General features: G+C 32.3%; 2 protein-coding genes across 3 annotated transcripts; one reads left to right on the top strand and one right to left on the bottom strand.

Annotated features, from left to right (window-relative positions):
- Positions 1 to 6,066: 6,066 nt before the first annotated feature.
- LOC149884052 (52 kDa repressor of the inhibitor of the protein kinase-like) lies at positions 6,067 to 9,143 on the bottom strand. Its single transcript, XM_090098548.1, has 3 exons — positions 8,652 to 9,143; positions 8,223 to 8,572; positions 6,067 to 8,071 (listed from the first exon to the last, which is right to left on the bottom strand). The coding sequence occupies exons 2-3, from the start codon at positions 8,321 to 8,323 to the stop codon at positions 7,666 to 7,668; spliced, it is 507 nt and encodes a 168-aa protein (XP_089954674.1). The 5' UTR covers positions 8,324 to 8,572; positions 8,652 to 9,143; the 3' UTR covers positions 6,067 to 7,665.
- Positions 9,144 to 9,571: 428 nt separating this feature from the next.
- LOC149884051 (E3 SUMO-protein ligase ZBED1-like) lies at positions 9,572 to 11,719 on the top strand. Of its 2 annotated transcripts, none has more exons than XM_090098858.1 (2): positions 9,572 to 11,113; positions 11,359 to 11,719. In XM_090098858.1, exons 1-2 carry the CDS (start codon positions 9,680 to 9,682, stop codon positions 11,395 to 11,397), a joined length of 1,473 nt encoding a protein of 490 aa, XP_089954984.1. In that variant the 5' UTR covers positions 9,572 to 9,679; the 3' UTR covers positions 11,398 to 11,719. The 2 variants fall into 2 exon arrangements, with proteins under 2 accessions (XP_089954984.1, XP_089954983.1); XM_090098857.1 differs by having other exon boundaries at positions 9,647 to 11,113; positions 11,319 to 11,719.
- The last annotated feature ends 144 nt before the right edge of the window (positions 11,720 to 11,863 follow it).

The raw sequence follows: 11,863 nt of genomic DNA, 5'->3' as shown, positions 1-11,863 counted from the left end.
TGGGAATTTGGCCCACGGAAGCTTGATTTTGCTGAACAGTTTATTGAGCAATTCTACCAAGTCGCTTCCTTTTGTTGATGAAACGAATTTGTTCTTGGTCGTTCCGCAAACATCGCAAGTTCCTTTAAGCATATTTCTGTTGTTTCTGGATACTTCGCTCCTCAAGTGAATCGTCTCGGTTTTTCTTTTTCATTTAACGCAGTACATTTTACATATGTAAAAAAAAATTTTAAATTAAAATGGAAGTCATTGATTTGTAATGGAGTATTGGTAAATGTAAAAGGAACAACAACAAGCTTTTACCGAGAAGTATACGAGGAATCATCGTCGGAAAGTCTGGCTGTGGAAAAACGACTTTGCTGCTGAATTTGCTGTTAAGACTGGGATGGTTGGATTATAACCATTTGCAGGTGTTTGGAAAGTCCCTTTTCCAGCCTGAATCAAAATACTCAAAAGCTCCTTTGAGAAAAAATTGGTGAAAGAAATTATCCACGAATTGTTCAACATTCAAAACAAAATGGAAAAATTAAACGCGAGCCCTGAATGTGTCATTGAGGAAATTTTGAAAAATTGGGACGGAAAAACAGACATGGAATGCCCATTTTTTGAAACAGCTGACGACGTGCCTGATCCTGAAGATCTTGACGCATCGAAAAACAATTTAATGATCTTTGACGATTTGAAATTGACCAAACAAAACAAATGCGAAAAATATTACATCCGAGGAAGGCATTCTAACGTCGACTGCTTCTACCTGGCTCAAAATTATTTCATGCTCCCCAGATAAACCATCAGAGAAAATGCCAACTTTATTTGCCTCTTTCCGCAGGATTCAAAAAACGTCGACCACATTTATCGAGACTACGTCGCTGTAGACATGAAAAAAGAAGAGTTTAAAATGTTCTGCATGCACTGCTGGTCTCAACCCCACGGATTTGCCGTCATCGACTTGTCCTCCAAAAAGAATAATGGAAAATATTGCAGCGGATTTGACGATTTTTATTTTCCAAGCGTATAAAAATTATGTCTGGATTTTATTTCATTGTGAAATCGAAAAAAGAAACTCCGACGGCAGAAAGCAGCGTCATCAGAACATACTTTGACACGCCAATCGATTTGGGTTTTGACAAAAAGTATGAAATGGCCTTTGTGGGGCTGGAGACTTATCACAGCTACACCAACATCAGCTTTAAAAATAATGTTTTTAGGTACACTTCAAACGCTGGTTCAAATAGTTACACCATTTACATTGAAGAAGGGACTTATGATGTAAATGAGATTAACGATTATCTGCAAAAAGAAAGGAAAAAGCAAATTGGAAATTTGTACAGATCAGACGGAGTGTTCTTGGAACAAACGATTCTACGTCAAGATCCACTTTGACCTTTAGAAAGCCAGGAGCGACAACGAACTATTGGGTGGATTTTAACGTTAATAACAGTTTGGCGACAATCTTTGGATTTGACAAAAAGGAATATACCTATGTCGAGAAAAAAGAAGATCCGGCAAATCCTGATAAAGTGACGAGTGTTATCGACTACTACGAGTCTGAAATTATTGTAAGGATTGAAGAATTGGGAGTCATCAGAGTGACAAACGACTTTATCAGCTCGTCTTATTCAGATGGAAAAAATACAAACGACATTTATTCTTTTTATCCAGAAGCTCCTCCAGGATACAAAATCAGTGAAAAACTTTTCCACTTGATCTACTTGCCCGTCGAGGTGAACAAAATTTCAAGAATGGAAACGCAAATTGTAGATCAATATGGATATTTAGTCGACTTTAGAGGCGAAGATATCATTGTAAGATTTCACATCAGAGAACGAATATCCTCAGTGCTGCAAGACTTTTTCACGAGCAGTGCTGTCGATCGGTAAAATTTTTTCTTTTGTTAAAAAAATGAGCAATTATCAAAAGATTAAATTAAATATTTCACAGGGTCAAGCTGATAAAATAAAAAAAGCCATTCAAGAAGAAAAAGACGTCAGTATAAGGCTCTCTCATCAACATCTGGATGGAAATCACGTCCTGGCTGTGACAAAGTATCAACTGAACAAAATTAAAAAAGCGTATAGCATTGGAAAAGGCATCACACTTAAACTTAGCAAAAGACAGCTCATGCACAGCGCAAAAATAGAAGGAGGGTTTATCGGAGCTCTTCTTCCCTTATTGGGTATGCTCGGAAGCACTCTCGCCACAAGAGTCGTCCCAGCTCTTGCCACTGGTCTGCTTGCAGGAGTCGGTTCGTCTGCCGGTTCTGCCATGGTGGATAAAATTGCTGGACGAGGCGTTCTTTACATGAACAAAAATGGAAAAGGAGTGAAATTGACCGCAGCAGGATCTGGCTTGTACCAAAGACCTTGGCTGAAAAACACCTCCGTCCATGGAGATGGACTGTTCCTAAAAAGCGGAAAAGGATACGAATCTGTCGGCTCCGGATTGCTTCTCGAACCCTGCTCTGACCGATGCACGCAACGGACTCGCATTTTGTCCGACAAATCTTCCTCCTCAAACTTAAACCTTTCTGAAAAAATACCTAGAGTATCCATTGAAAGTATCAACATTCCTTTTTCCCTGGTCACGCTGAATTCAGAACTCGGCTTAATCATCTTGCACATGTCGCTGAATCTTGAAACCATAATTCTCCTCTGAGACTCTGAACAATAGGAATAATGATCAAATAAAATCACTTTTCGAACGCTCTTCGTCACCACTCTAATACTATACTCAAACTTGTCTGAAGATCTCACGTCGATCACTAAAGTGCCAGGGTTGACAATCGAAAGCATCACCGTAATGTCATTTTTCATAGCTTTACATGCCTTGCTAATATAACTCTCAATGCCAATATAAAACGGCTCTTCAAAATCAAACACATACTTCTCAAACTGATGAGCTAAAAGATCCACTTCAAACATCAAATTAATGGTGGCTTTTGTCTTCAAATGAATACCCGCTTTGTCAATTCTCAAATTCACCGTTTTAATATTTTTAAACAAAAGATCAAACAGCGCTTTCCATTCACCTGCATGTTTTGTTCTCGCAAGAAACATTTTTAACAAAAGAAAGAATTCATTTAACCCTTGTGTGCACAACCGGGTACCCGGGTGCCCACTACAGCACATTTTTTAATGTAAATAAGTTTGTAGATAATATTTTACTTTGGTCATTTAGATATGCATTATATGGCTCAAATTTAACATAGTTGTGCATAAAAAATACCAGAAACAAAAAAATTTCTTAAAATAATTAAGTTTGAAGTGAACATGCTTTGTGGACGCAACCGGGTACCCTGGTACCCGCAATAAAAAATCTCAAGATTGGTTGAACTTAAAAACTCAGTTATCAATTTGCTACATTTTTCTAAATAAAATATAAAGTTTATAAAAAAAGTTAACAAAAAAACACTCATATATTACATTCAACACATTTGACAAAACCAAATGAATGGTCGTCACACACACGATTATTGCATTGAGAGCAACTCTTTCTTGTTTTTCTTTTCTTCTTTGTTGGCTGTTGGTAACAAATATGGCAAGAACCAGTAATTTTTTTTCTTCTAGATGAATCTCTTTCAACTGATGGAATTAAAACTTGATCCACTAAAACACTTTGCTGTCATATTGCACTTTCAATAGCAATCTTAGTATTGTAATGCCTTCTTACCTGCAAGTTTTGATACCGAATATTTATCATTGGTTTAGCAAGCTCTTCACTTAATTGGCGCATAAACAACCTTCGCTGATTGGTTTTTCTTTTAATCATCTTATTATTTTCATAATAAATCAAATACGATGCAAGTGTACTGATATCTAACATGTTAAAAAACATTACCAGTGGCCATCTCAAAGTGCGACGTTGTGTAGTGTATCTACTTATCATTTGGTCCATTGTATCAACTCCTGTTTTGCATTTGTTATAATAAGTAACAATGTGTGGCTTTTTTTTTAGATCCTCATTTACAGCAATATCAGAGTGCATTGTTGATAAAAGAATTACTGATTTACTTTTTTTTGGTACGTAAGAGCACATTGTTATGCTTTAATGGAAGGCAAATATAGATGAGTATAATTCTCTTGATTTATTTGGACCCATTATCGGTGGAATGTATGGTTTGTTTTTCTTTAATGTGCCAACTATAGTCAAGTTCCATGAGAGCAATTGTTGAGCAAGAGATAAACTAGTAAAAAAATTATCCATGCAAATGTTTTTCCTACTGCTTTTGTACGCAACTGCGTGTTCTTTAACAACTCTTTCATCTTGGTTTTTTTCTCGTATATGACCAGTTTTCCCAGTGTAAATGATACCATTAAGAGGAAAAGCATTTTCAGCATCACAAACCCACCATATTTTAATGCCATATTCGGCTGGTTTTGAGGGAATGTACTGAGTAAACTTTGTGCGACCACAAAAAGGATAAAGTTGTTCATCTACTGTTAAATTTTCTGTAGGCTTATAGATTTGCGATAAATTTTTGTTAAGCATTGTCCAGATATCACGAATTGGAGCTGCTTTATCTGTTATTTTGCGCTGCTTGCAAGTATTGGCATCATCAAATCTAATAAAACGCATAATGTTTCGAAACCTATTGATTCCCATTGTTGCTCGATATAGTGGGTATGAGCTAGAATGCCACATATCACTAACGTGATCAGTATTAGAGTTATTTACAACAGAACAAATCAAAATAGCCATCTAAGAATATATTTCCTGAACTGTAACTGGCTTCCATTCTCTTTTAGAATCTGAATTGAGATTGAGTGATGAGTATACCAAGAATGCTTTTTTATTTGTATGTCGAGTAACAATATCTGCCATTTCCACAGTAAATATCTTTAAGAAAATGTCACTAATCGAGAATGTTTCGGTGCTCTTACTAGGACTTCTTCACTGACACACTATGTTTCGGAATAGGGTTTTATTTTGTTGAGAAGGGATTTTATTCCATACAACTCCTTTCGCTATGTAAGTACTCTGTGATTCTGCTAAAATTAAGAAGAAACATTTATTTCATAAACATAAAATAAAAAAAATAATGACTTTTTGTATATCACTTTTATTAACTACCTTCTTGTGCTTCAACTGCTTTTTTATCATTTTTCTCATTGTCACTATTTTCACCTTGGGATGCTTCTATTTCTTCTTCATTTCCTTTGTCTGAAAATAATGAGTTTAAAAAGTAAAAAATGGAAATATTTATACAAGTTAATTCAGTGATTAAGATTTGCAAAATGCAGTAAGTTAAGCACTTTCTTCTGCAGATATATCTAATTCTTTTGGCATTGGAATTTCTTGAGGATCTGCAAATAAATAAATAAGCATATATATATATATATATATATATATATATATATATATATATATATATATATATATATATATATATATATATATATATATATATATATATATATATAATTTGGTCTGACTTTATTAAAACTAACCTGAAATATAAACATTATCATCATTATCAGAAACCTTATGCTCTAACAAATTGTTAGGCACCCAATCACCATCCTCGCCCTCAGAGTTATTGCTAGAAATATCACTGTCGGATCCTATCAATGCAACTTAATAGGCAGTGGTGTACGACTCGCTCGATTTCTTGTAATTCGGCGAATGGGGATTCTGGGATGTCTAGTACAGCCAGATTTGTAAACAAAAATACGTATATAAAGGCGTTTTGATAGAATTATGCTTTTGTAAAGATGGTTTAACTTATTTTTAAACAAAAATGCTTTAATAAGATGTAGTAACAATCTTCTTTTACTTTTAAACTAAATGGTTTATTTTGAAAACGCTGGATTATGTTAGTATAAAGCTTTTTATAGCAATGTTCCTTCTAGTTTTGATATGTTTTCATATTGTTTTTTTATACTTTTATATATGTTTTTGTTATTTTTATTTTCCTAATCTTATATATAATATAAAAAATGTTAAGGATATTAGAATTTATAACTTCAAGTTAGTATATTATAAATAAATAAATTTAAAAAAATTTAAAAACTTTAATTAGCCAACTAGCAAGAGAACATAAACTCTGTTCTACAATTTCAGAACATATTTTTAGTTTGAAATCCTTTATTAGTATCAAAGGTTTTACAATACCTATGTGAGTTAACTTTGTTTCATTGAATAGTGAGTTATTTGCTACACTACTTTGTTCATATACTAAATTAAGACATGATTCTAGCGATATTGCTGCAGTGAAATCAGATTCTGCAACACAACTTGTATTAGACTTTGTTTGTTCAATGGAAGTAAGTAGTGAAGCATTTTGGTATGCAGACTTGAATTGTTTGGCTTTTGGCCTGTCATTCCAACCACCTTTACTTCGTATAATCAAAAAAAAATTCTCTATACAGTCCTAATTGAAATGTGATGTGCAAACAAAATGAAAACCTTCATCAAGCAACTCTCTGGACAATATCATAATGTTGTTTATTGTTGTTATAAGTCGCCAGTGACTGGAAATACTAGTCTGACTTCTAGCATTTTCATAATGGCATGTAGAAATATCTTCCAAGGTTTTAATATCTTCCAAGGTTTTCATAGTTTCTCCTTCAGTTAATGCACACCTAAATGATTTGTTTGCTTTTAATTTTCTAGAGTTCATTATATCAAAAAGAGTGTCAATTTTTTTAATGAATTCACATGTTGCCAAAGCATCAGGTGGTAAAAGTTTTGCAATTATAAAGAAGGACATAGCTACTGAAATTTGATGACTGAAAACTTGTGTTGCCAATTTTACTCTCATAGATAGTAAAGATCCAGGTTCAAGGTGGCTATCTGTCAACTTTGGAGCAAGTCGAACTGGATTTTGTCTATATTGTAAAAAGACTGCAAGTATTTCCATGAAACAACTTTTCCGTTTGTAGATATATCATGTCTAATTAAATTATTTCGAAGACTTTTTATCAAGTGTGGAGGGTCAAATATTATGCAAACATTTGTTTGAATTGTGGAAGGCAATATATACGGTCTTGTTTTAAGGAACCCTAGTAACTTCAAAGCTGAAATATTTGTAGTACTTTGGTCACACACAACAGCTCGTACATGTAGCCCAATTGAAGTCAGTGTGTCAATAGCTTCTAATATTATTTGTGATAATTTAACTGATTGAACTGAGTTGTTGCTATAAAAATATGCAATTGGCTGCTTCCACTTTATTGCAATACCCCGAACCATTACAACTAAAACATGATTTAATGGTTTCCCATCTTCATCAATACCAATAATGTGGTCAAGATTTCTTTTATAGTCTATATGCTGCTTGTCAAATACTAGACAACAGTTGCGTTCATTGACATTCATATAATTGACTCGCATTTTGAGTAAAGCAAAAACCTTTGCAGAAAATCCCAGCTGTAGGTTTCCAAATACTTTTGATAAAAAAAAAAAAGAAGAGTTGTCTTACTTGTCAAAGTAAAAAATTGCCTCAAAATACAAAATGCCTGTGGACTATGATAAAAGATGCGTAGAGAAACTAGTTTGTCATGTACTGTCCACCTTTTTCCATGTTTTGCTCGCTTGTTCATTCTAAGTTGACTCTCAAAAAATTTAATCTGGTTTTCAGAAAGGTATTTCTTTGCAAGATCACAAATATGTTCAATAGATCCATTGCATTTTTTATTATGTTTTTGAAAAACAATAGTTTTTTGTTTAAACGATAATTTTAACACGATTTAAGTTTATTACTTTTTGAAAATTTAACCTCTGTTTTTTAGCTTTATCATTTACATTTAATTCTTCTGAGTTGGTAGTGTCTGTACTAGAAAAAACTGGTAACTTTACAGACTGCTCACTTGTAACTGATTTACTTTTTTTGTGTGACTGAAGAAATCTTTCTGCAGGTGCTTTTCTTTTAATTGAAATTTTGTGAGGAGGATTTGGTACATCAAAAAGGGTCGGAATTGCTGTTAAAATTGCTCTTTTGCCTCCAATATTTGTTGGGTAATATTTTGTTGGCTCAAAATGTTCACTGCATAGAGCATTTGATTTATTTAGTTCTAATGAAGCTTTCTTGTCAAGATCTTTGCGACGGCAATTAATAACCCACTGCTTACATCTGAAATAAAAAATTATGCATTCATATATTTGTATAATGTAATGAGAATATATATATATATATATATATATATATATATATATATATATATATATATATATATATATATATATATATATATAAATAAATTATTAATAAACTAGATACTGACCTATTTTTGTCTTTTGGAAAGCGAAAAAATGACACACTTTTATCAACATTTTTTCCTCGTTTATGTTGACAATTAGGAGCTGAGCAAAATCCAGCAGACATTGTTTAGTATTCTATACTATAGTTAGACAAATTAAAATAATTGAAAGGAAAAATATGTAAAAATCAACTGAATCATGCAATAGCAAAGTACATATTGTATTTTTTTATTTGTATTTCGTTGTTTATGTTTACAATCTGGCTGTACTACACATCCCAAAAGCCTTTGCGTCCGGAATTACAAGAATTTAATGCAAATTTTGCCGAGTCGTACACCACTGCTAATAGGCCTCCTTTTCTACATCACATAATCTGAAATAAAATTATAGTATTATTATTCAATATTGTGATTCTTCAATAAAATAATACACTAGAATTAAATTTATTTTACCTTTCAAATTCTGCTATTGATAATTCCTCCATAACTCAGTTGTTAATTTTCTATTGTTATCTTAATATTATATTATTCCAGCACTATAACTTGAATAATAATTGAAAAACTATTTTAAATAAAACAATGTATAACAATAAACAATAAAAAATAATTTAAATTATAGTTTGCATAGAATTTACATTTTAAAGCCTGAAAAAAAAAATTTGGGTACCCTGGTTGTCTAACAATGTTAGTAAATTTGGTTGTGTACACAAGGGTTGATTCGCTTACGGACATTACAGAAACAGATTTCACTTGATCCATTACTGGAAATTCTTCTGAAAAAAAGTCAAAACACCATTCGCGGAAATTTTATAAAGAAAAAAAGGTAAGTCAAAACTATGGTAAGTATCATTTCAGAATCCTGCACAAAAACAAGTTAGCACGCAATAATTGTCGCAAAAATGAAAACGAGCCAGAACTCCCATTTCTCTACTACTGGAAGGTAATAAATAAATAAATATACATACATATATATACATATACATATATATATATATATATATATATATATATATATATATATATATATATATATATATATATATATATATATATATATATATATATATTAGGGCTTGCAAAGTTAACGCGTTAAAAACGCGTTAAAGCGCTAATAATTTAACGCAAGTTAAAAAAATTAACGCAGATGAAATTTTTTAACTCATAAATTTTCATAAAACCCTAACCCTAACCCTGACGATTAGATTAGATCATAAATTATTTTGGCGATGCTAATTTTGGTTAGCATCAAAAAATAATTTTTGAGCAATAAAGAAATTTTATACCACTTTCTTATTTCTAATCAATGTTTACTCATTGATGATGCCATTTTGTTTTATTTGTCTCAATTATGTCTCTCTTACCTTATAATTTTTGTTTTCGAAATTGTTTTGATCGCGTTGTTGTTTTGTTAATAAATTTATTAAATTTCCAAAATTTTAATATCTTATCCTGATGAACTTTATTTGTTAATGATTTAAATTATGGGTTCAAACGGCAATCAATCTATCCTCAACGGAGCCTTTATTTTTAAAGACGAATCAAAAAAATTGGTTATCTGTAAATATTGTTCCAAAGAATTTGCATATCACCGAAGTCTTACAACGCTTCAGTATCATTTGAACAGTAAACACGTGTTCTTCGCAACTACTAGTAAAAATCAAAACAAGATCGTGAGTTCCTCAAAACAACTTACAATTGAGGACAGTATTAAATCACAAAATGGCGTAAATAAACAAATTTCTGCAGATAAATCAAAGGAAATTACGGAAGCCATTGTTTGCTGGGTTGCCAGTAGCTGTCGACCACTCAACATTGTTACAGATCCAGGTTTGACGAATGTCATTCGAACAGCAACGTCCGACTACAGTTACAATCTTCCCTGTCAAAACACAATTAAAATTAAAATGCAAACACTCTATGAAGATGAGAAGAAAAAAAAAATAGACCTCGTAAACATGGCTACTAGTATAGCAATTACCTGTGATCATTGGTCTTCAATGGGTAATGTCAGTTACCTTGGTTTAACATGTCATTTGATAGATAACAACTGGATGTTGAACTCATTTGCCTTAGGTGTTCATCAAACATTGGACCGACACACCAGTGACAATGTTTCAACCCACATCAGAAATATTGCAGATGAATGGGGATTATTTGAAAAAATATTTTCTATTGGTACTGATAACGGTAGAAACATTGTAAAGGCTGTATCAAGTTTTCCCTTCAAACATCTTCCATGTTTCGCACATACCGTTCAGCTAATTATAAAATCTGCCATTGAAGAGACTTCATTTGACATAACACTAGCTAAATGTCACAGAATTGTTGGACATTTTAAACATAGTCCAGCAAATAATATGGAATTACATGAAAATCAGATTGACCTCGACCTGCCACAAGAAAATCTAATTCAGCATGTTGTTACAAGGTGGAATAGCATGTATGATATGCTGAGACGTATGTTGAAACATAAAAAAGCCATCACAGTAACACTTGATGAGCAAAACCATTACTTACAGACTTTGACAGAAAGAGAGTGGGAAAAAATGGAGAAAATTGCTGATGTTTTGCAACCATGCAAAGTGGCTTCAGAATTGTTAGGTGGTAATAAATACGTATCTAGTTCGGTGGTTTTACCAATTATATGCCACTTATCACGTGAAATGGTTATTCAAGATGATGATCCTCGTTACATCGCGCTATTTAAAGAAAAATTTGTAAATGAAATGGAGCGCAGATTTAATGATTTTTCGAATGATAGTTGGTTGCAAATCTCGTCAGCATTGGATTCAAGATTTAAAAATTTATCGTTTATAGCTTCAAATGAAAGATCAAATGTCTGGCAGAGATTATCGAAGCTTCTTGAATCTGTTCCAGACCTCAGACCAGTATCAATAGAACAAGAACCAAAAGAGGTGAGCATTTTGTAGTAATAAATTTGATATTGTTTTTTTATTGAATTATTCTAATGACATAATAATAGATTCAAAATTGCATTTATTAAAATAATCGTTTTAATGATAGATAAAACTCTATGAGTACTATAATATTAATTGAAATAGTTAGATAACATCTATATGCTTTATTTATGGTAATATTTGAATAATTATTTTGCAACAGCCATCAGCAAAAAATTTTAAAATGGCATTCAATCTACCAGATCTGGATGAAGTTGATTCCCCAAGTGAAGATGAAGTGAGTCGATATCGAAAAGAACCCTGCGCCAAAATGGATTCAGATCCTCTTCAGTGGTGGAAGCTACATCAAGGTTCATATCCTCGATTAGCAACAATCGCAAAGAAATATTTGTCAGTTCCAGCGACTACAGTTCCATGCGAAAGACTGTTTTCAACCGCTGGATTCATTGCAGACAAGCACAGATCATCTCTGCTGCCAGATTCATTGAACATGTTATTATGTTTAAAAGACTGGCTTTAAGAAATTTTTTGTCTCAAGTTTTTAAAATATTTTATTTTTATTGGTTGTATTAGAAACAATATAAACTATAATTAGAACTTTTTTATGATGTTTTATCATTTGCATGCAAATAGATCAAATGATTTAAAAAACTTTTCCTGTTTGTTTCCTTTATTTAAATTATGTTCGATTAATCGCGCGATTAATTATGATCAAAAAATTTAATCGTGCGATTAATTGCGATTAAA

This window comes from Hydra viridissima, unplaced genomic scaffold, assembly GCF_058129835.1.
Source record: "Hydra viridissima isolate aposymbiotic clone 2 unplaced genomic scaffold, HvirCarnegie_v1 scaffold_9, whole genome shotgun sequence".
In the NCBI taxonomy this organism is placed as follows: domain Eukaryota; kingdom Metazoa; phylum Cnidaria; class Hydrozoa; order Anthoathecata; family Hydridae; genus Hydra; species Hydra viridissima.
Note: the sequence above shows the minus strand (reverse complement) of the source record. Positions and strands in the feature narration are given on the sequence as shown.

Bases quoted from the DNA above. Each gene is read 5' to 3' on its own strand.
- LOC149884051 (XM_090098857.1), top strand. From the start codon at position 9,680: ATGGGTTCAAACGGCAATCAATCTATCCTCAACGGAGCCTTTATTTTT. The intron at 11,114-11,318 runs GTGAGCATTTTG...ATTTTGCAACAG, and splicing joins TAGAACAAGAACCAAAAGAG to CCATCAGCAAAAAATTTTAA.
- LOC149884052 (XM_090098548.1), bottom strand. From the start codon at position 8,323: ATGTCTGCTGGATTTTGCTCAGCTCCTAATTGTCAACATAAACGAGGA. The intron at 8,072-8,222 runs GTCAGTATCTAG...TTTTTATTTCAG, and splicing joins TTTCCAAAAGACAAAAATAG to ATGTAAGCAGTGGGTTATTA.